This window comes from Lepisosteus platostomus, chromosome 3, assembly GCF_059453375.1.
Source record: "Lepisosteus platostomus isolate fLepPlt1 chromosome 3, fLepPlt1.hap1, whole genome shotgun sequence".
Classification (NCBI taxonomy): Eukaryota; Metazoa; Chordata; class Actinopteri; order Semionotiformes; family Lepisosteidae; genus Lepisosteus; species Lepisosteus platostomus.
This window is the reverse complement of record NC_142613.1, coordinates 79,092,584-79,117,396: the sequence shown is the minus strand read 5'-3', so window position 1 is coordinate 79,117,396 and position 24,813 is coordinate 79,092,584. Positions and strand designations below refer to the sequence as shown.

Sequence of the window (24,813 nt, the reverse complement as noted above, 5' to 3'; positions counted from 1 at the left end):
ATGTCTTTCAAGAGTAGGAGTCCCGTAATCCATTTACAGTAAAAGGACACAGAGTGAAAGGTTATTGTAATCATTGCCAGAGAGGTAGAATGGGGAGCTGTCGTCTTGGACATAGTTTTGATCTCTACTGCCTTAAGCAAAGAAATTGCTGTGATTTGCAGGCTTCTGTTAGAGCATCAGGTGGCTGTGGGCGTTTAAGGGAACTGTGGACACGAAGCTGCGCAGATGAGGTTGTCGTAGATATGGGATGATGGGTGGGTCTGGGCGAAATGTTCCTGTGGCAGGGACATCCTGCAACACGGAGAAGCTGGAAGATCCTGGGAGAGGAAAGGATGTTGGGTTGGGAGGGAAGCCCCAGTGGAATATGGTTGTGAGAATTCCCTATGGCGTTAATGTTTGGAGGGCAGTTTTTATCTCAGGTCCTGTCAACGCAGAGTGAAATGAAAAAAGAGCAGATTTTGTTTGCTTTTCACCTGTAAGAGCACTCAGATTGAGCACTCAGGTTTTCATGACCATCTCCACTTCAGGTGATGCAGTGGTTAGCACTGCTGCCTCACAGTGCTGGGTGGGCCCTGGGTCCAGTCCCTTGTTGCTGTCTGTGTGGAGTTTGTATGTTCTCATGGGTTTGCATGGGTTTTCTCCAGGTGCTCTGGTTTCTTTCCAAAACCAGAGACATGCTGGCAGGTTAACTGGCTTTTGGTAAAATTGGCCCTGGTGTGAGTGTGTGTGTCGTGTTTGAGGAAGTTGAATACATTATCTTACTTAACATATGCTCAGAATGTAAATGCAAATGTAATTTTCAGAAAATAGATTTTCCATGCAAAGCGCATAGTAATCTTTAATCTTGAGAAGTTAGTGAAGGTATCATGCACAAAAGTTTATTAAATATTATTGTACTCTTATTTTTTCAAATGGAAAAAAAAAACATTTTTTGAAAAGTGTTTCCTAAGGTTCAAGCTGTTGAAAGCTTTTTGTACATGTATCATAACTAATTTTTATCTAATGCTTTACGTCGAAGTTAACAAAGTTATATTCCTTTTAATAAGGACCTCCTTGTGAAGGGGAAAGGTCACTCTATCCCTGTCTCTAGACTCAGGGGATGCTTTGTCTGAAAGTGCATGATATCACCAGCTGCTGAGTGGTGAAGACCTGGATCTCATTGGGATCAGACCAGAACTGACCCGATTTCACATCAGACACTGGTTCCGGTAAGTAACACATTTTAAAATGTGTTTTTTTGGAAGTGAAAAGAGTGTGTGATTTACCCCACTGTGTATTCACCAGAATAGCGGTTTTCAACATTCGTCATACTTTTTATTCCAATTCCTTGAAATCCTTTGAAATCTAGTTTTTGCTTCTGTTGTGTTATATTTCTGCTATTGTTAAGTGCCACATGTTTATTGAAAAGCACTCAAAATGGAAGTAAATTGTTATGATTACTAGTATTAATTAGCCTGGCTAATTTACCAGATGTTTGATTGAACTACTAGCTGGATATTGTCATTTTTAATCATTTTCAGTTCCAAAAAAGATTAATAGCGTCAGAAATTAGCATGTACACTGTACCATTTCTAGGTTTTAGAAACCCTTTGATTTATGCCTCTGGAGTTTAGCTCATTTTAGGAAACAAAGATTGATTGCCTGATACAGCCCTCACCTGCGTAAATAATCTGATAGGAGTTGTTGATACAAAAACAGAGAAGCAACAATTTAATTAAGTTCAAGAAAGACTGAACATTCCAAGAGGCAGTACACCAACAACTAGGTATTTTTAAAACCAGGAACTGTGTGCAGGAACAGCCTGTAAAGGTCTAATCAAGCACTTACTGCCTTTCAATTACAGGGTTTCTCCTAAATAATTAGGACACAGGTCTTTCAGAAATAGCAATATGAACTGTCACTCCAAAACAAATCTTCCCTTTAAATGAACATCTACTATTTTTCTAAAAGGATGTATCTATTCTTTGAATTCACATGAAATCCTGAAAAATTACACTGCTGATTTTCTTTTTATTTTCATATAACTCACTTAGTCAGTGATGTATATATTTTAGATATAAAAAATCTATAAAACTGTAAAACCCGTTAGCAATCAGGGAGTAAATCCTCTTACACTGAAATAGGAAAAAGTCAATCATGACACAATAGTGACTGATTGCGATACACAGAAAGAAAGTGAATTCAAATACAATATCTCCTGTTAAAAGCAGTCTGTGTTTGAACGTTGGGGAAGGTCAAGTCCTTGGCTCCCATAAGATTAAAAATGTTGTATTAGTGATAAACTAGGACTGGCATGTAATCTGTCTTCTGTTGCCATGTATAAAGACATTGGTTTGTGTGTTTATTTTTACTATAATAATATGTTTATCAACAAGAAAGTATTTAAATTGTCATGAAGAAAAAGAATGTGTTTTGATAGCTTGGACCCCTCTGTTAAGATAGACATAAATACTGCAATCTCCTGTCCGGGACTCCACATCCAAAAGAACTGTGATAATAACTGCCTAAATATTTTTTTTAACTTTCAGTACACAACTAACTAGAAATCTTTATTATATATGGAAAACATTTCCTTTTCCTTCTGTATTGATTTTAACTTTGTTTAATTAGTTCCCTACAAGAGAGTACATTGAGATGTTTTTGGTTAAAAGTGTTTTCTATCACCCTGGTCTTAGACAATACGTAATTCAGCTAGTCAAAATATTAACAATCACACAGAAATGAACGAGGAGTGTCCTAGATTCAGCACACTTTAATATAAACGCGATGATCCTTTTTCTCAAAAAACACTGATGAACATGTTCACTTGATTTGGTTTCAGACTAATATTATTTCTTGACTGTTTGGTTAACTGTAGAAAAAAAGTGCAGGACAATAGTAAGTAAGGAAAGATAAGAAAAGATCCACTGAATCAATCAAAATAGAAAAGTTATCGATGAAATTTCAATATGATTTATATACTGTAACATTTAATATTTTTTGTAAATTTTAACACACAAATTATTTTTCTGAGTTTGTATGTTTTATTATTGTCATTATTGTGTAATGCCATGTCAATGAATTTATTCCAGACCGAAGAGAGTGAAGAATGGGGGACTGGACATTCCTGGGCAGACTGCTGGATAAAGTCCAATCCCATTCCACTGTGGTTGGGAAGATTTGGCTGACTGTCCTGTTTGTCTTCAGGATTCTGGTGCTGGGAGCTGGAGCAGAAAAGGTCTGGGGTGACGAGCAGTCAGATTTCTTGTGCAACACACAGCAGCCTGGGTGTGAGAATGTGTGCTACGATAAGGCCTTCCCAATCTCCCACATTCGCTTCTGGGTTCTGCAGATCATCTTTGTGTCCACCCCGACCCTAGTGTACCTGGGACACGTCTTGCATGTTATCCACAAGGAAGAGAAGCTGAGGCAACGCACGCTGAGAGAAGAACAAGATGAGTCTGACAACCTGCTAGAGAAGAAAACCAGTAAATTACCAAAATATACAAATACGAAGGGGAAAGTCAAAATCAGAGGGAGTTTGCTGAATAGTTATCTTGCAAACACTATTGCTAAGATATTGCTTGAAGTGGCTTTCATTGTGGGCCAGTATTACCTCTATGGTTTCATGCTGGAACCTCTGTTTGTATGTAACAGCTTTCCCTGCCCACATCAAGTAGACTGTTTCATGTCGCGCCCCACAGAGAAAACCATTTTTATTTTGTTTATGCTTCTGGTTGCAGTCGTCTCTTTGGCTCTGAACCTTATTGAAATCTTCTATTTTTGCGGCAAACAGCTTTATAACTGCACACAGAAAAAGCAGAAGACCTACACGGCTACTGCAGCTTCTCTGTGTGCAGATGATGGCAATTTGAAAAAGAAGGATGATGGATTCCCGAACTGGGTGAACCTGGAGGCTGAACTACATGGGAAGAAACTTGGGAATGGTTACACTAAGAGCTCTGATGCAGAGGAGGAGAGTACTTTGATTAAAGAACTGGGGTCAGCCCTGCAAAACGAGGGCAGCTCTCCCTGTGTTCAGTCCAGCTCTGTATGTGCCTTGAAAAATGTAGAGAGAAGAGTAACATTTATGTAGAAAATGTATTAGGACTGGTTTTTACATTTCAAATTTCTAAAAATAGTCCTCTCGGGTTGTTTTTCAATGCCAGGTATTAATGGTACTTATTGCAAAATCTGTAAGTTATAGAGTGTAAATTGTGTGTGTAACACTGTATGTGGCTCGTAAGAGTATTTATCTTTTCAAACAAAGAAACAGATAAGTTGCTGTTGATCTTTTTCTAAGAGCTTCTGTTTTCCCACTGCAGATTAAAAGGGACCAATAGAAAACAGCAAAGACTTGTACTCGATTCAATCAAGGTCCCACTGCTTTCCCTTTGGCCTTATTTCCTTCCATATGCTAAGTGCTTGTTCTGCGTTTGACACCAAAACGTTTGTGTCCCTTCTTAAGAGTGGTTGCTCTTTCAATGTATTGTGAATGATATTCTTGCCCTGTAATTATCAAATCTTATCCAAGCTGCATAAGAAAGGAATGAGACAGAGAGTTACAGTATATGGCTTTTTTTTTAATTAAACTACTTGTAAAAGCAAACATTGGGTGCATGTGTAATCAGATGGTTACTCACACTGTATGAAAGTGTTTTTGCATGTAACATAATGCATGTAAAAACTTTGTACTTGAAGAGTTTGAACCAGTTTTGCACTTACTGCTGCTTCATTTTTTGTGTTACACTCATCAAGTTTAAATCAATGTAAGCAGTCCTTCTGTGTTATGTGTCAATGCAGATTTGGTCCAAACCTGGAGCAGTATAAATTAAAACCTCATATTATTTATATTAATTATTAATAATCCACCTGTTCACAATCCCCTAACCCTCCATCCATTTTTATCCCCTCTGTCCAATGCAGGGTCACTGGGGAGCCAGAGCTTCTCCCAGCGAGTGCTGCTGCAAGCTGGGGTCCATCCCAGGGCACACTGGGACTCAGACACACACCAGGGCCCATTTTCCCCAAAGCCATTTGACCTCCCACTGTTTCCATGAACTGTGGGAGGAAGCCAGAGCTCCCAGAGGGGAAGCTCATTAAGTTTTCCAGGTCTGGAATTGAGCCCTGAGCTCCCGCTTTGCAAGGGAGCAGTGCTAACCACTGCACCACCATGCCGCTTTGCTCAGCACTTTTTTTTAAATAAAAGCATTCTTTTATTACATCCTATTCAACCTTTATACTGTTTATTACATACGTTACATATTTTTCATTGTGTCCTGCAACAGATCTCTCTTGGTGGTAGCGTAGCTGGGGGATCTGCACTTAGACCCAACCCAAACTGCAGGAGATTAACCACCCCCCCGATCTAGTGGAGCCCCCCGATCTAACACTCCCTTGACTTCCCTTCAGTCGCCCTTCCACTACGCCTTTGACCCCCCGTCAAAGTTCCCACAGCAGGGGGAGCTCCTCACCTGGTCAATTCTGTCCGGCTGGCTCTGCTCCTGACCCGCCTTCTTCCTTACCAGTGAGCCGACACGTAAACCACTGAGGCTGCTGCTTAATAAGAATCATCTTAACTTCACTGCACCAGAATATATATGGTAACCTTTTGTATACATATCCCTCGAGGATGTCGCCCTGACGTCTTCACTGTCCTGGGTCATCCAGACAAGGTGAATGCTTGTGCACGTAGCTGGTGTGCCAAGGTGCAGACAGTTTCCCTGATTTCCTCCTGAGAATGCAGGGAAGGTATCCCTGAGCCTTTCACAATGCCACCCTCCAGCAGTTCAACGCCATTTCCATAGTCCTGACTCATCTGCTCTGCTACACACACCCCCTCCCGGCTCAAACCAGCAGTTTTTTTCTTGGTTCAGCCTCATCCAGGTCGGAGGGGCAAGATCAACCACCAGTGAAAATTCACGGCCCAGCAGATAATATAGCCAGACACTTCTACATGCTACAACCACATGCTGTGTCTGCATTCCCTTGGTAGGAGCCTGTGGCTGAGAAACAAGACAGGATGTTCTTCAGAGTCCCAGACCTGGGAAAGTATTGCACTGAGACCCATGCAAAATAAAGAAGGCTTTTGAGAAGCCAGGACCTTGACACAATGCAAACTGCAAAAGAATTCTCAGCCTCCTGGTTCTAATCGTGCCGCATTAGGGGCAGTGAACTTTGTGAGATCGGCGAGTGGGGCGGCCCTCACAGCAAACCTGGGAATAAAACACCGATAATACCCTATCAGACCCAGAAGCACTTCGCCCAGTTTTTAACCGCAACCACTTTATCAATAAGGGGTTGGACCTGACCCCCTCCCACCATACACCCCAAGATTCTAATTTGCCTAAAAGTCATGCAACAGGGTTTAATGTTTCACCCCAGCATCTTCTAAACAGTCTACAGCAGCCTGGCAGGGCTGTATATGGGACTCCCAGTTGTCACTGAATTGTCACAGGAGCCAGGTCAGACTCCTGTGGAGTGTGGTGTCAAGACCCCATGTGCGATGGAATAATCTGGGAAAAGGCTGGAAACGGACATCAGGGAAAGACACATGGGGGTTTATTAGGGGAAAAGAGAAGAAAGGAAACAATGTGGAGCCTTTTTTGGGTCCACAGCCAAAACGCTGTTTCCTTTCTTCTCTTTTCAGCATGGAATAAACTTTTACTTATTCCTTTGTAGATTACGCCTGCTGACGCAGTGACTGTACCTACTTGAACTACTTGAATTATTTCATTTTTCCTGGCTGCAGGCACCCTATATGGTATTGACCATATTACAATGCTTGGTGGGGTTATTATCTCATGCTCTTCATGCTGGGTTCTTCCAGACATACTGTACCTCTGACATATTCGGATTTCGGCTTAAGAACTGCTTCATGTCCTGGTACTTAGTGCCCGTGAGTTCAGAAGTGATCTGCACCTGGTTCACAGTTTGCTCCTTGCAAACACACAGAGAAACCTGTATGACCCCCGTTTGAGTAACCAGGAGTGTCTGTTCCCATTCCTACCATCATTTCAAGAGGTTGATGTGGTAAATTTGTTATTTCTTTTGTTTATCAGGTTGGTATTGTTAGAAATCCCTGATGGAGAGATACGAGCATCCTGTGCAGACGCAGGAGTGGGTAGTTGACAAGGCAGGCGAACAATCCAATATGACAGGCGAGTCCGTGGTCCAAAGGAAAAGGGTGTTTCAGTAATCAGGAAGTGCAATAGAAGCGAACAATCCGAAGCAAGAGGCAAGGTCATGGTCAAAAGGAGTAAGGTAGGTCGTCATCTGGGGAGAACACAGGAGGCAAACAGTCCGAGACGAGAGGCGAGGTCCAAAGTCGAAAAGACAGAACGGGAGTGCAGAATCCAGAATAAACGAGGTATGGGAAAAACGCCAGGTAGAGCTCTCAAGGAGTAGACTTAATACCGAGCAGCGGGAAGCAGGTTAGGATGGTATAAATAGCACTGCGTGCCACACGGTCGAGCGTGTGCAGGTGTGTTAACTCGTGCGGCGGTGCTTGTTAATAATAACCCACTGCAGGTGCTGATTAGTTCGCTTAAGAGTTCGTCTCCGCTGGCTGGGGGTCATGACAGGTATACACCAACCCTACCCGTTCCACCACCTCATACGGCCCCTGCCTTGGAATACAATTTGCTCACACTAGACAGGAGCAGAACTAACACTTACACTTACACTAACACTTACCCCTATTAACACCTGAAGAAGGCTCCACAGCCGAAACGTTGTGTTTCTTTTCTTCTCTTTACAGCATGGAATAAACCTTTACTTGTTCCCTTGCACCTCTATTAACTTCTCTCTCCACAACCTTTTGATCATAATCAGACTTTGAAGTGTCCTGTGCTTTCTTGACATGCTCCTGAACGATAGTAATAATAATAATAATAATAATAAACTTTATTTTATATAGCGCCTTTAAAGGTGGCTTCTCAAAGCGCTTTACAGGATGACAATAACAATAAATAAAAGACTACAACAATAAATAAGAAAATTTCACAAGACAGGACACAATTATAATTACAACAATACAACAATAACAATAGAGGAGACCGTGGAAGATGGTGTTAAGAAGAGCAGAGGGGTGAAGAATGGAACCAGTTAAGTAAAGGCTTTTCTGAAAAGGAGGGTTTTGAGTCTGGATTTGAAGGAGTTTAGAGAAGGTGACTCTCTAATATCCTTGGGCAAGGAGTTCCAGAGCTTGGGGGCATAGCAGGAGAAGGCCCTGTCGCCCATACAATGTAGACGGGCTTGGGGGACAGTAAGGAGGGCAGAATTTGAAGAGCGGAGGTTGCGAGGTGGGGAGTAGGGCGATAAAAGTTCAGACAGGTATTGAGGTGCCAAGCCATGTAAAGCCTTGTAGGTGAGCATGAGGATTTTAAAGTCTACGCGGAATTTGACCGGAAGCCAGTGCAAGGACTCCAGGATAGGAGTAATGTGAACACTTGCACTAGATCTGGTCAGGATTCTGGCTGCTGAATTTTGGACATACTGCAGCTTGTTCAGAGTAGATTTAGATACCCCAGCGAATAGAGCATTGCAGTAGTCAATTCGAGAGAATACAAATATGTTGATCAGCTTTTCAGCCTCCGGACCGTTTTATGTTCTTATTATTAATCTGTTAAATATGTTGGCTGAACACTTCATCCACAAAAGTAAATGGTCTAATAGTGCCCCCTCTATTAATGCTTTTAAAGTACAATTCCTTTTTTACTTAAATTCTTTTAGAAATTTAAAGAATCAAAAGGCAAGACATACAATGGAAGTATGTAAAAAGTATAATTTTAAGCTTGTATAATTGTGAATTCCTCTGGATGTGTCTATTTCTCTGTCTTTTTCATATGCTGTCTCCGTTTTTGTATTTCTGGTGTTTAAATAAAAAAAACTTTTTTTAAAAGCCCACCGTCCACTATTCCATCTGGGTACTATGGAAGCCTCCCTGGCGGAAATGGGATTCCATAAAAATTAGTGTGATTAATTTGATTTGTATCAGGGCACTTGACAAGACAAGTCTTCAGGCCTTAAAGATTCTGTACGATTTATGAATATAGCGTAACTGAACAGCCGACGTACAGGTTGTACGATCTGGTTGCAGTGTGGTGACAGCACCACCCTCCCCTGCGCGTAACTGGGATGCTGGCCGCCGAGGCTAAAGAAGGTCTTTAGCTCAGCTGGCAGGACCCGGGTTCAAGCCACTGCAGTGAGGCACGAACTAGGGTGGGAGCGGCGAGGGCACAAGTCCTGGAACCCGAATCCGCTGCAATAACAAAAGGACAGACAATGAAATGTGGGCTATTTCGAAGTCGCAAATGTGACATATAAAGTCGCAATTACGAGATGCCATAGCGCGTTTTCCTTTTACTCCCTGGCGGAAACGGGCTTCCATAGCATTGTTTGCAAAGTCCCAGTCCCACAAATGTTTGACGTTCAGCTGGAAGGTGCTTGTTTAAGACCATTTCACTAAAGGACCATTTCAGTAGTTGGGTTCGACCCTAATAAATGCGAGAGAGAGACGGATGTGCGGTGTCTCTCGGGTTGTTGCAGCGTGTGGACTGTGTGGCAGAGAGAGATGCATTACGGGAAGTCCCGGGTGCGAGACTTAGTGTATACAAGGAGGCTAGCTGAAGTGTGTGAGATTAGGACCTGACCTCCAGTTTTTCTAATAAAAGTTGCTACATATTGTAACGCAACAGGGGCTCAGGCGGGCGCCCTTGCCGCATCTGGTCGGCCCCATCCGGACTGGAGGCTCGAACCCGGGACTTCCGCGTCTCTCTCTGCAGCGACCTAGCCCCGTGAGCTAAAGAGAGATCTCTCCACAGCCCAGTAGCTGTGGTCCTGCTATCACAGGGAAGGGCGGTGACGTCACCCGCTCTGGTACGCCGGCTCTTACACACACTGCTTGTCGGCCGTAAGCGTTACAATATATATATTTCCATTGCTAGAGAAATCGAGAATTTGGATTGGTTCTATTGCCTAAACAAAAACACACAACTTACAGTAAATTGTAAGAATAAATTGTAAATTGTAAGAATAAAGGGAAACTTGTAAAAGGCAGTGCTCGTCATTTTAAAGTGTTTTTCCGTGTCTCTAGATATTTCACCATCAATAATCGATATTCGTGCTGTTTTGAACATTATGCGGTACTTTGCACTGGTACGTTTTGTGATTAAGCACTGCATTTAGTAAGACTGCGTTTTGGAAAAAAAGATTAAAGTAAAAAAAATGTTATTTTCCATTTTAAAATAACGGAAGGATATTGAATATTATTGTATTGATGTACACATATTTTGCATTTTAAACGGGGATTTGTGAAGCACATTTAGAACATGAATTTTTAATGAGCTCCAAACGGGAGTATTTTCTATTACAAAAAATAACCTAAAACCTCCTATTATTGCCCTAGGTGACCTTTTAATTTTAATCAGAAGTTCATAACAAGTCAAGTGATGAAAGTCTTCTTCTTTGGATTGAAAGAATCCTGATTTAGATTTCTGGTCTAGTATGAATAAAGCATAGTATTAAAAAATACATTATTTTTTGTTGTAGTGTGCTATTAGATATTTCAATTTTAAGAACTGTGGGAAGAATGGAGGGCTGGAAATTCCTGTTCAGATGCTTGGATAAGGCACATTCCCATTCCACTGTGATCTGGAAGATTTGGCTGACTGTCCTGTTTGTCTTCAGGATTCTGCTGCTGGGAACTGTAGGAGAGAAGGTCTGGGGTGATGAGCAGGCCTTCTTCACCTGCAACACTCAACATACTGGATGTCAGAATGCGTGTTATGATAAGGCCTTCCCAATCTCGCTCATTCACTTCTGGGTTTTTCAGCTCATTCTTGTGTCCACCCCGACCCTATTGTACCTGGGACACGTCTTGCATGTTATCCACAAGGAAGAGAAGCTGAGGCAACGCAAGCTGAAAGAAGAACAAGATGAGTCTGACAATCTGCTAGAGAAGAAAACCATTAAATTACCAAAATACACAAATACGAAGGGGAAAGTCAAAATCAGAGGGAGTTTGCTGAGTGCTTATATGGCACATATTATTGCTAAGATATTGCTTGAAGTGACTTTCATTGTGGTCCAGTATTACCTCTACGGGTTCATGCTGTATTTAGGGTTTATATGTTATAGATCCCCCTGCCCACATGGAATAGACTGTTTCTTGTCACGCCCCACTGAGAAAACCATTTTTAGTCTGTTTATGCTTGTAGTTGCAGTTGTGTCTTTGGTCCTAAACCTTATTGAAATCCTGTATGTTTGTGGTAAACAAATCTGTAACTGCACACGGAAGAAGAGTAAAAACTGCACAACTAGTCCAGCTGTTCCACTTACAGATGTGAACAATTTCGGGAATGAGGATCATGAATTGTAGAAATGGTGAACTTAGAGGCTGAACTGCATGGGAGGAAACTTGGGAATGGTTACACTAAAAGCACTGATGCAGAGGAGGAGAGTACTTTGATTAAAGAACTGGGGTCAGCCCTGCAAAACGAGGGCAGCTCTCCCTGTGTTCATCTCAGCTCTGTACCTTGGAAAATCTAGAAAGACACTAACATTTATGACAGTAGAAAATATAGTAGTGCTAGTGGCTATATTACCAATTTCTAAATATACTCCTGTCAGTTTTATTCTATGCCATATACATGTATTTACTGGTATTATTGCAACATCAGTAAGATGTACAGTAAAAGTGTAACTTGTGCTTGTCATGCTGTCTGTGGCTCCAAGTACCTGTTTAATCAAACTAGATACAATCGAAGTTATATTGCTTTCCTTTCAGCATTTTGCACTTCAGTATGCTAAGTTTTAGTTTTGGGTTTCGCACTGTAGTGTTCCTTCTTAAAAGTGGTTGTTATTTCATATATTATGAATGCTACTGTTTTGTGTCTTTTCATTGTAATAAATATTTGTTTAACCAAGTGTGCCTGAATTATTATTGGAACCCCCCATTTGTAACAGTACAATATTAATATCATTTCTTGACACCTTTTTGTGTGATTTAAGTTTTTTTGTGGAACTGAAATTGCATGTACAGTATGCAGCAACATTTAAGCAAGCCAGTGTGGTGGCTCAGGGGTTAATACTGTACCCGTCAGTAGTCGGGCCCAGGTTCAATTCTTGACCTGGGTGTACCCCTGTACCCTGCCTTACCCTCCTTGCTTGCCAGGACAGGCTCCCTGGGCTGAACCTGAACTGGAAGATGTAGTTAGAAAATAGGCAGATGTGCATTTAAATATTGTAGCGTTTACAGGTTCTTTTCAGTACAAAGGACCAGGAAATTAACAAACCAAGCGCTAGCTTTATTCATTAACAACCACACAAAACCAAACACAGGATATACACGCACATGAGGAGACTGACGGAACACGTACACATCTTTAGGGTGGTAATTACTTAACAACACGTTATACTTTTATAAGACTACACAGGGCACTAGAACTACTAGGACATTATTTACACAGGTAGGGTCAGCCGCTGGTCATCGTGCTGACCCTCAGACTCTCCCCGGCTACCACTCCCAGCATTCCCAGCGGTACTACGAGCACCTAGGGGCGCTTCCTCCTCACCACCAGGCGTTGGCGTTACAATATTATTTAATTATTACGAATTAAATATTGATTTGAGTACTAAATAACAAAAATGAGAGAGGGAATTGAGTGGTACAAATCAATGTCAATCCTTTTTTTCTTCATGTAAATGTACAGGTAAAGGATAATTCCACGCTCGCTGAAAAGAATGAAGAGAAAAAAAATAAATCAGCTGTTGAGCCTTCTTCAAAACCTATTTTTCAAGGTCTTCATTTCAGTTACTTCTCAGGCTGCACTTGCCTGTCAAAAAGCAGCAGTCTGAGGCTGAAGGCTGCATCCAAGGGCAGGTAAGTAGTGACCTACTGAGGCCAATTAGGACACTGTCCAAGACCTTTAGAAGAAAACAGGTAAGGGTCGAAGCCAGGGAGACTTGAAATCAAAGACCCAAAGGGAAGTCGTAGAGAGCGGTAAAGTTCAAAACCAGAAAAAAACGTGAGAAAACAACCCAGAGGCAAATCCCAGAAGCCAAGTCAAAGAAAGCTCTGTCAGTAAAGTCAGAGAATGCCGAGGCTGGGATGAATCACTGAGATGGAGTGCTGGAGTATCGCATGGGCAGGTGTTAAACAGCCAGGTGTGTAAGTGCCTGCAGGTGGGACTGATAATTCCACCAGCAACTGGCTGATTGACAGGTCTGGTGATTCTAGTGCAATTTGTGAAACTTTGGTGCGAGCAGGTGTGATAGTTTGAACATTTGCTTTTCACTTGTGTAAGTAACGGTAAAATAAGTTCTGATTTAATGTGTCTTGATTTCAGGCTGATAGGCCACAAAATATGTTACTTTGGGAATGGTGTGTTAACTTTCTATAAACACTGTATGTAACAAACATAGAAGGATTAGTTGTTAAATTTCCATTTTTTTTGCAATGCAATTCACTTACCTGAACTTAATGAAAATCTGTAAGGTATAATTAAAGTGTAACTCCCGCTTCTTACTTTTTCTAGGTCCACGTATTTAATCGTTTAAACAGAGACCAATAACCTCCTACTGATTAATTCTAAGAGCTTCTGTTTTTGCACTGCCATTTAAAAAGAACTTGTAGAACATTGTCTCCACTTGATTTTGAACTCCAGGAGTTTTTCAACAAACATTTGGAAGTTGTGACATCAACTACGGTCGTCTTCACCTAATTCATAGTTCTCAATGATTGCACTTTCCAATACATTATAAATGCCATGGTCAGCCCCTCTCTCATGATAGGCTTCATATTTCTGCATAGACCTTGCACACGAGTTATTACTTGAATGATTACCTAGCAGAATATTTTAAAGAATGGAGTCTGCCCTGGAAAATGAGAGCATCTTTCCTTGTGTTCACACCAGTCCAGAAGAATAAACTGTAGAATAAAAAGAGTCAATTTAAGCAGAAACCGTATTACTGCTAAGTATAGTCCTTTTAGATTATGTTTTTAAATATGATAGAATTACCAGTACTTATTGCAAAATCTGATGCACATAAAGTGGAACTCTTGCCTTTAACTCTCTTGTTGCTCCAAGGATTTAATTATTTAAACAAAGAGCTGTACAGTGGAAAGCTCTAATTAATAATTGTCTCTGGAGCTTCTAGTTTTCCACTACAGAATTAGAGGACTATACAAGCCACAGTCCCAATTTTTCTTGAGTAAAATCAAGATCATACCCCAGTCACTACTGGCTGACTTTTTTTTAAATTGTGATTGTTTGGTGATACCCTGTTGTGCTCTTTATTAAAGGCGGTTACAGTTTTCTGCATTAGGTATTTGTTCTTGGGCTCTTATTTTTATGTTGTTTTTGGATTTCTGGGTGAAATTAAGGTGATATGTACACAACAGACCGATATACCTGCATCAATTTAAACATAAATATTATTTAATTGTAATGCCGCTGCTGGATACGGCTGGACCAAAGCGCAAGAGAGGGTGAAAAGTGAAACTGATGTCATGAATTACTGGCCGACCCAGGCCAGTCAGTAATGGGGGGAATGACAATCCCAGGAGAAGCCGGACCAGCTGCATCCCTGGCGGAAAGAAAGGCTGTTAAACACAGCGCTGCAGAAAAAGGAGTCTCGGGTATGGAAAAGACCCGAATAGCGAGAGTCCTGAAAGGAACCGAACGGGCTTGGAAGGGCAGCCCTCAGGAGTGTCAGGGGTGCAGGTCAGCACACTGGAGGGTCGACACAGTGAGCAGTGAAAGATAAGTGTGGAAAGAAGTCCTGCCTAGAATCAGCGACGCTGAGCGCCAGAGCCGGAGCTGGAGATAAGATCACTTTATTGACTATATACAACTTCTTGTATTGGGATTTTGTTTTTTTCACACTTGAAAACATGACATGTTTTGTTTCAATGACGTTGGTCCCATCGATTACGTTCGTTCAAATCAGCTCTTCAGGTGATGGCACAGGCTGTGGCCAGTTCTCCAAAAATATTAGTTAGAATTTTTAGGTGCATTTTACCATAAAATAACCACAAATGTAAATGATAGAACACGTTTTGCACACCTTGTAAATGAATATGAGTGTATTTTAGTTGGTTTGCAGGTTGCTCTTTTTTTGCAATACTTAGATTATGTACCTAAAAAATATACTGCCTTGTATGTGTCTGTAAATATATTTAAAATCAATATAGTAGTAAAATTGACTTGGTCTGGCTTTCACATCACTGGAAGTTTGTTGCCTCATTCTGAATCACAGACAATGAAGACAATGTGGCTCTACACACACATTGAAACTTCTCTTTTGTGATGTGATTTGGAGGTTGTACACATTACTGTATACTTGGTAGTTACATTATGGTTTGAAATGCACTCATAAATTCATTAATTCAATTTATTTTTATATAGCACCTTTCACAACAAGGTTGCCCCAAGGCGCTTAACATAGCTGTGTGACAGTACATGACATTACAATACAGAAAGAGAATTACAGTATTACCTCTATGGTTTCATGCTGAAACCACAGTTTGAATGCAGTAGTTATCTTTGCCCCAACCCTGCAAAGTGCTACTGTATGTGTCATGCCCAGCTGAGAAAACCATTTTTATTTTGTTTATGTTTGTAGTCGCAGTTGTGTCTTTGGTCCTAAACCTTATTGAAATCCTGTATGTTTGTGGTAAACAAATCTGTAACTGCACACAGAAGAAGAGTAAAAACTGCACGACTAGTCCAGCTGTTCCACTTACAGATGTGGACAATTTCAAAAATAAGGATCATGAATTCTAGAGCTGGGTGATCTTGAAAGCAGAGCTAAACAGGAGGAATCTTGGTACTGGCTACATCAATAACATTGATGCAGAGTAGGAGACTATATTGATGAAAGAATTAATCATTAGAGGCAACCCCCCAGGTTCAGTTCTGTCTGGAAGTATCCAGAAAAAAAAGATCAATATTTATATTTATGAAGTAGACAAATTAAGACTAGTGTTTAAATTTTACATTTCTAAAGATGTCCCTTTTGTTTGTTTTTTTCCCAATGCCATGCAATTCACCTGTTTCAAATGCAAAATCTGTAAGAACAGGGTAAGCCGTATTGCTTGTAACTCTGTCTGTGCCTCCAACTATTTTACTGTTTACAAAATGAGGAAGTAAAACTCCTATTAATCATTGTCCCAGGAGCTGCTGTTTTTCCTCTATGGATTGAAACAGACCTTATAGACTATAACTTCCACTTTTAATGCTAGTGACCAAGTTCCTACTGTACTTCTTTCTTTTTTGATTTCACGTTTGCAACGTACGTTTCCTTTTTCGGTATTTTTGAGGTGCTGTTGTTAATTTGTTCTTTATGAAAGATGCTTGCTGCTTCATGCAATAATGTTATTATTTGTGTCACGATTGTAGTCCCTCCCCCTTAAGGGCGCTCCGGCTCTTTCACAGTTTAGTTGATTTTCTGCACCTGCTCCCTGTTCCAGCCTCCCTACAAAAGCCAGACACTCACTCTGTTCCGGGCTGCATCTGAACACTGAGACATGGAGGCCCGCCTACCACCAAGTCGCCCTCCATTCTCTGAGGGCATAGGCCTCCTATCGGCGTCCTGACCCACCCGAGCCCGGGACCTGGAGTGCCTGGCCCCGTTCCCCCTTTTTTATCTCCCCGACCCCTCGCCGGATCCTGCTCCGGTTTTTAACTTTGTCATGTCTCTTGGATTGGATCACCCGGCTCTGGACTTTTGCCTCAACATGGATTTCCTAATGAACACCCTTCGGACTTGTTTGCCTGGACCACGCCCGCCTGAGCACCTGCGCACCTTCGTCACACCCCCCTGTTCGTCTACCAGCCCAGTTCCTCGTCTCCTCCCCGTGTCTGTTCACTCCCTTCCGGATTCTGCTGTCTGCATAGGGTCCTGAAAAGATGCTTCGTAACAATTTGACTCAATTTGACAAATTGAGGGAATTTAGGATATCTGTGTGAAACTGAGGTGATATGAGTACAACAAACAAATGCAGAAACATATACTGATGGGAAAAAAGAAACACAACACCTCCTCCTCCACACTCTGGCTCTCCTGTCTGCTGGGAACAGGCTGAAGAGTGACTCATCTGTAAAGAGGACCTGATGCAGAGTCCATCGCAGCCTCTGTCTGGCCCAAACAGGTCAGGTGTGATGTCTAGGAAGTGTGAGCAGAGGGCCTCAGACAGGTCGTCTTGTTCTAAGGCCAGCAGCATGGATGTTATGTTTAAGCAAATATTTTATATTTTGAGTTGTTATTAATTATTGCTGGTAGCTAATACCTATACCTTCCCTGGTCTTTGGAATGTAATTTGTGACAGTTTTATTAACTGATGTTACAAATGTTAAGCATTTCTCATCCTGAACATACTTCATAGTAATTAGTTAAAGGGGAACTGCAACACTATTTTTATTTTTCGGGGTTAGAAAGAATCAGCTCTGATTGTTATGATCCCTGACTCCTGGCAACGGAAGAGGCAGAAGAAGGCGTAGTCTTAGTTCATCAGTCCACCTATCAGTGTATTTATTCACCACCACACCTCCGTCTCATCTTGTATTTAGGCACTAGTCTTTTCCTACCTCCTCGCTCAGTATTGGTTTTCCTTTCGAGCTTCTTAGTTGCGCTACGCCTTCTTCCTGAAGGTTTTTTGGATTACGGCTTGGCTTCGGTACTCACTCCCTGTTTGGATCTCTGGCTTCCCCTGGTCTCTTGGCTCGTTCTTTCAACTACTGTTTTCTTTGGATCACCGCTAGGCTTTATCAGCTCCTGCAAGTGGGTTCATTACTTGGTTTCGGTTTCACTTACCGAATCCGTAACACTGATGAGTGCATTTCAAACCACAATGAAAGTGCTTAATTTGGAATTTGTACATTATTTTTCTATACTGGCGATTAATTTATTTTGTGACTGAGATTTAATAAGCTGTCTGTGAAACTGGGACCGCAGTTCCCCTTTAAAACCAGAAACAGAAACTGTCTGACCTTTATCATATACAAAACAGTTCTTGTGAATTTTCTGGTGAATTCATACAGTAGGGGGTGATTTTTCAAAAAGGTATAGTGAATTTCAAAAATGGAAAAAAAAAGACAAATATGTGCTTAGTGTTACACCCTGGCAGACCTCTGTCCCCACAGCAACCGGTCACAGTCGCGGGCAGAGTCAGACACTCTCTGGCGCCATGAGAGCTCAGTCAGGGTGGCTGCCTGTAACGGGTAATGATCTCATCTGGTCCAGGATATATGAACCCTGCGCTGTCCATGGTCAGGTGCTCTGTCATTGAGCTTCCTGTTGGTTTAGGGGAGAGCTCCTTGCACTAACCAGCCTGTTAGTGGGAAAAATAATCTGCCAGAATCAGTCTGACTCAGTCAAGACTGAGATCCCTGTCTGCCTCATTGCTGCTCCACCTCCACTGCAGCCAATCAGACCTGTGGGACTGTGCAGCATCCCTGTTCAGCCCTGCTCCGCTGCGCCATGCCTTTCCTGTCCTGTCCCGCTCCACTGCCCCTTCTCTGTTCTCCCGTCTTCTGTCTGCCTGCCAGAACATCCCCAGCTCTCCCCTCTCAGCACCGCATCATAACACTCAGGAACAGGTCTGGGTTTATTCCATGCTGAAAAGAGAAGAAAGGAAACAACTTTTTTCTGCTGTGGATCCTTCTTTGGGTGTCATCCTTTAGGAATGATACTATAACTACAACATCTATAGTGGAATAGGAGGCGGTTAGAATGTCTGGTCTTGGAACAGATCGCTGTGAAGAGACGGATTGCAGGTTTGGCGAGAGAAGGGGGCAAGTAGCCCAGGGAGGAGGAGAAGGAATTGCGATGAGATCTGGAAAGGCATAGTGGATCGCAGCAGAAGTAGGTTGAAGTAGTTCAAGTAGGTAGCTGGGTCAGCATGCTTAGGCTGCCAAGAAAAAGTAACGGTTACTCTTATCATAACACTTAGTACATCGTACAGGGTCTGTCCTCCCTGTGACTCCTCAAGGTCATGAGGAATCTTCCTCTCAAGGAAAGATTAGAGTTACCGAGACAGCACCATCATAAAACTGCTTTTCTCGACAGCCTTATGAGACCGCTGGTTGAAATGCTTCCCTCATATATCAAGGATACTAACCATGCTCTCCAACTTTTCAATGATTTCTAATTTCAGGGTCCAAATGCTACATTTTTACCATGGACATCACATCTCTCTACATCGTCATTCCCCACCATGACGGTCTTAGAGCCCTCAAGCACATGCTAGACAAACGCACAGGGCTTAATTCACCCACCCACACTCTAGTGCATCTTGCGGAATCGGTTCTCACACTTAATGCCTTCTCATTTAATAACATTTTTTATCAGCAGGTTAGTGGAGTCGCCATGGGCACGAGGATGGGACCTAGCTATGCCAAAATTTTTGTCGGCTGGGTAGAAGAACGTTTCTTTTAGAGGAAGCAACTATCTAGCTAGAGCTAGCAGCCATATCACTCTGCAACGCACAACTGGCAACCCACTGAAACTAAGCAGATGTGAGTCTGGTCAGTACCCAGATGAGAGACCTCCTGGGAAAAACTAAGGTTGCTGCTGGAAGAGGTGTTACTGGGGCCAGCAGGGGTGCTCACCCTGCGGTCCATGTGGGTCCTAATGCCCCAGTATAGTGACGGGGACACTAAACTGAAAACAGGCGCCGTCCTTCTGATGAGATGTAAAACCGAGGTCCTGACTCTCTGTGGTCAATAACAATACCAGGGCGTTTCTCGAAAACAGTAGGGGTGTAACCCCGGTGTCCTGGCCAAATTTCCTATTGGCCCTTACCAATCATGGCGTCCTAATAATCCCCCTCTATGAATTGGCTTCATTACTTTGTTCTCCCCACTGATAGCTGATGTGTTGTGAGCATTCTGGCGCACTATGGCTGTCGTCACATCTTCCAGGTGGATGCTGCACATTGTTAGTGGTGGAGGGGAGTCCCCATTACCTGTAAAGCACTGTGAGTGGAGTGTCCAGAAAAGGGCTATATAAGTGTAAGCAATTATTATTATTATTCTTTGCTTCCTACATTGGCTTTGTCCCTGACCTCTACAAGCGATACATCGATGACTGCGTCTGTGTTGCTACATGCTCTAATGACCAGCTAGAGCACTTCCTGCATCAATTCACCAACTCTCACCCATCCCTCAAATATACAGTTAACATATCTTCTACCACTTTTCCGTTTCTAGACATAAATTTATCTATTAACCATCCATGACTCTTTACCTCGATTACAAACCCACAGATTCACAAAGCTATCTCCTGTACAGCTCTTTTCACCACACCAAAAACTCACTCCCTTTTTCACAGTTCCTCAGGCTACGTCGACTCTGCAGTGATGACATGGATTTCCAGAGCCAAGCACTCAAAATGTCTCTTTTTTCATCATCAGGGGATACCCCACCCATGTTATGGATAGGGCCATCACCCAGGCCAAAAACAGCCCTCGGATTATCAACTCCCAGAAACTCCCAGTCTCACAACTGCATTCCTTTGGTGCTTCCCTACCACTCTAACACACTTTCTATCCCCAGGACCATTATTAACAACTACTCCATTTTACAGGGCAATCCTTCCATCGGTCCCCTTTTTTCTGACCGCCTGATCATCATCTTACCGCCGACCAACCAAGCCGACCAAATGTAAACTTCTGGTTCACAGCTCCCTTGACCGCACTCAGCAATCATCCCCACCAGGCACCTTCCCCTGCAAATGAACTCGCTGCATCACCTGCAAATACATATCTAACAACATGCTCATTCAGGGCCCCTAAGGTCAATTCCAGATCACCCAGACAACATCCTGTACCCACAGCAACCTCATTTTCTCTTGCAAAAAATCCCCAGCTATCTACGTTGAGGAAACCAGAAGGTTACTAGGAGACTGCTTCAGAGAACATGTTAGGGCTGTGAAGATTCAAGATTTCTCCAAGCCCATAGTTTCTCATTTCACTTCAGACAGTGAAATGACAGTGATTTCTCTGTCTCTGTTCTCAAAGTAGGGTTTCTCAACTCCCACAGCAGAAAGACAACAGAAACGAAACTCATCCTGAAACTAGGTTCACACCTTCCCCCTTCTCTCAATCACAGACCTATTTTCGTGTAATCTCCTCTATTCTCATGCAGGTTTGGATTTCACACCTTTCTCCACCCCTCTCCACTTTGCACTTCCTGAGTGGCCTCTCTGCCTCTCCCCTCTCCCTCCTCCTCCACTTTTCCAGCTTTTGTTCTCCTGTGCTATTTAATCTTCGCTGTCTGCTCTGTTTTTCTCACACCTGAAGAAGGCTTCACAGCTGAAACGTTGCATTTCCTCTCTTCTCTTTTCAGCATGGAATAAACCTATTACTTGTTCTTTTGCAGACTACGCATACTAACGCAGGTACCCACCTAAAACTACTCAGCCTATCCTCAGAGACAGGATAGAAGGGCCATTAAAGACATTTCATTGACAGTAACTACTCCTGCATGCTGTAATGTTGTGCATTTGATAAATAAACTTTGATTGATTAAACTGGTAAAGCATGCAAGAAACAGCCACTTCAGGAGGAGTACAAAATATCCTTTTGTAAAAGTTCAGTTTTAACATACTGGGCAAATACACCTTAAAATTGTCCATATTCACCATGTACCAATCTGTTGATAGTAAATATAGTAACAGCATGATAACACATACAAGAAATATAAACCACGTTAAAATTCAAGAAAGAAGGGATGTCCAAGCAAAGGCTTGTCCATGCCATTTGTTTGGTTTGAAATTAAGATCTATTTCTAATATAATGGATGAAACAAGTAGAGTTCTGATATTAATCAATAAAAAAGGATTTTGAATTTAGAGAACAAATTATTCAAAAATTTAAGACACACAGATTACTTTAAATACTGAGTGATCCCTCTAGTGGTAAAATGAGGTTCAACACCTCACATTTTTTCTACTCCGGATTAGAATGTAAACTAATAAAACAGCAGCTGTCATTCTTTATTGGTAATTGGTAAACAAGTTTGTGTCTGTTCTCTGGTCTCTGGGTCCCGGATGTCACATGTTATCCCAGCTCATCCCACAGATGTTCAATGGAGCTCATGTCTGGCAAGTAGAGCGTCTACTGTCACATTATTAGTTCAGAAGACAGACACTGTAAAAGCTTGCACACAATACTGGATATGTTAGGACATTGCTTATTTCTTTCCCTAGCAAAATGGTAAACCTAAAAAAGCAATTAAAACAATATTTTGTACCATACCTATGAAAGGAAGAACTATATTATGCTTGCTGTCAAATGAACAGGGAAAACAATAGTAGATCAGAAATCAAAATATGAAATCTGTGAAAGTTACACAATTTCACAAATACAGAGCATTTTGTCAGGATCTCCAAGATCCAAGATCTTCAAGGTCTGAAGATGGCAGTAGACATTCCTGAAGGCAGAATATTTAAATTTCAGTTTTGAATTGGCCAGCCAGAACCCTGGCAGACAAGACTTTGTAATGTCTTTGTTTGAGGCTAATAGCTCAAGCAATAAACCAAAGCTGGAATTCAGGGTGACAGGAAGGAGAAGTACCAGTGAAGAGCTCCACCGGACTAGGAAAGCAAAGTATGATCCGTCGCCCAACCCTCTCTTACTCACAGAGACAGACCTACTCGCACTCCAGAAGATGGATGAGCTCTGAAGCCCAGTTCACACTGCACCTCACACCGTAGAAACCTCAAGGACCAGGTGATCCCCATTCCCCGCTATTCAGAATATGAGCTAGAGCCTCACAGCAAGCTTCCTTCATTTGCACACTTCCTAAGGGAATAGATCATTCTCTTTTGTTTTAGGATTGGGTTCTATGCTAGATAGCAAAACCTTAAAATCTTTTTATTTCATATTTTACAGTAATTGAATGCCATGCACCTCGAGATAATATGTAAGTTTTCTAACATTTAATAATTCTTTTTCTCAGCAACTCACTTTCTCATTTTCAGGCCCTTTCTCAAATCTTTCCGTAAGTCATTTATTGGTATTTATTGTTATTTATAATTAACTCATACATATTGTAGTATTTTGGGGTTTGGCGAGGACGGACACAGTGACTCAGACACTCGTTTGAGTATTTTTCGGCACAGCCAGCACAGCACTCCCGCGCCCGCGCACCAGCAGAAAGAGAGACAGAGTGAGAGTGAAAGAGAGAACGAGCGAGCGCCAGAGAGAACGAGAGAGAGAGAGAGAGAGAGAGAGAGAGAGCAACACACTGGGGTCTATTCGGGTAACTACACAGGGATAGGGTATCAATTGGGATACAAGTATAACAGGGAATCCAGGCGATCTCACCAACTGTACGCCCATTTCACAGTGGGTCAGCTGCTTTCCTCGTCCCCACCCTGACCACTACTACCCCCGTCCTGCCCCTCGCCGCATACCCCAGCTAGGCGAATGAGCTACACTGCCCCCAACTGAGATGTCTGGTGTCCTGCCAGTGTCGAATAGCTGGCCTACGTCCAGCACGCAATCCTGCAGCCTCTGTGGCACCCGGTGAGTGCGCCCACTGTGTCGAGGTGGAGTCTGGCGGTCCGCCCCCTCATGCCCCCCCAGCCCGGTGAAAACACTCCTCACGGTGGCGAACCGAATGCCAAATCCACCGGGGTGCACAGTTCCCGGCCCAGCATGAGCGAGGCCAGGGTGCACCCGGTGGACTCCTGCACAGTCCCGCTGGTGCCGCAAGACCAAGGTGGCCAGTCGAGTGGAGAGTGTCCAGTTAAAACGCTCCACCAACCTGTCGCTCTGGGGATGCAGTATGGTGGTCCACGTTTTCTCAATCCCCAGGCGCTGGCACACCCCTGCGATAACACCCGAGACTCGAAATTGTGCCCCTGGTCGCTGTGGAGCTCCTCCGGCACCCCCAGCCTGACAAACATTCCCTCCAGCAGGGCGTTGGCTAAGGACGCACTCTGATCCGGGAGGGCGTAGGCCTCAGGCCACTTTGTAAAGTAGTCCAACTCCACCAGGACGTAGCAGCTGCTCGCCTCGGTGTGCGGAAACGGGCCCAGCATGTCCACCCCCACCCGCTCAATGGGCGCCCCCACCTGATGTTGTTGGAGGGGCACCCATGAGCGCCCAAAAGGACCCTTCTGGGCCACGCAGACCGCACACGTCCAGCAGAACTGCTCCACGTCCCGGTGAAAGAGACCTCAATAGAAGTGGCCCTGGGGTCACTGCATGGTTTTCGCGGAGCCGAAGTGCCCCGTGCCCAGCTGGCCATGCACCGCTTGGAGAACCGCCCTGCGAAGTGGCTGCGGCACCACCAACTGCCATCTGACCTCGCTGCTGGAGCGTACATACAGTACCACCCTCAGCGCAGCATGCTGTCCCTCACCAGCAAGGCCTCCCACAGTATGCAGAGCACCTTCATGGACTTAGGGTGAGGGCCGCCGCCCTTCAGCGGAGCACCGGCCGGATGTCTGGGTCTGCCTCCTGCTGCTGCGCCAGTTTCGCCAGGCCCACAGCAACTCCCTCTGGGTGACGCAATAATGTCTCTTGCCCATATTGAGCGCCCTGCTAAAGTATGCGACGACCCTTTCCCCGTCTGGCCCCTCCTGTGCTAGCACTGTGCCCACCCCCGTATCACTGGCGTCTGTATCCAGCACATAGGGCAGCGTTGGATCCGGGAAGGCCAGGAAGAGAGCCCCCACCAGTGCCTCCCGCAGCCCCCGGAACAAAACGCCCCCCCTTCTCCTGAGGCGGTGCAGCGGGGCAGCGCGGCTGGCGAAGTCCTGGACAAACCTCCGGTAATAAGACACCAACCCCAGGAAACTGCGGAGCTCCTCCACAGCACC

General features: G+C 43.3%; 1 protein-coding gene and 1 pseudogene across 1 annotated transcript; both read left to right on the top strand.

Moving 5' to 3' along the window:
• The first annotated feature begins 3,080 nt into the window (after positions 1-3,080).
• LOC148675615 (gap junction Cx32.7 protein-like) lies at positions 3,081-5,487 on the top strand. Its single transcript, XM_088623527.1, has 2 exons — positions 3,081-4,048; positions 5,392-5,487. The coding sequence occupies exons 1-2, from the start codon at positions 3,089-3,091 to the stop codon at positions 5,485-5,487; spliced, it is 1,056 nt and encodes a 351-aa protein (XP_088479653.1). The 5' UTR covers positions 3,081-3,088.
• A 5,074-nt stretch (positions 5,488-10,561) lies between these two features.
• On the top strand, positions 10,562-11,906 carry LOC148675614 (gap junction Cx32.7 protein pseudogene; annotated as a pseudogene).
• The last annotated feature ends 12,907 nt before the right edge of the window (positions 11,907-24,813 follow it).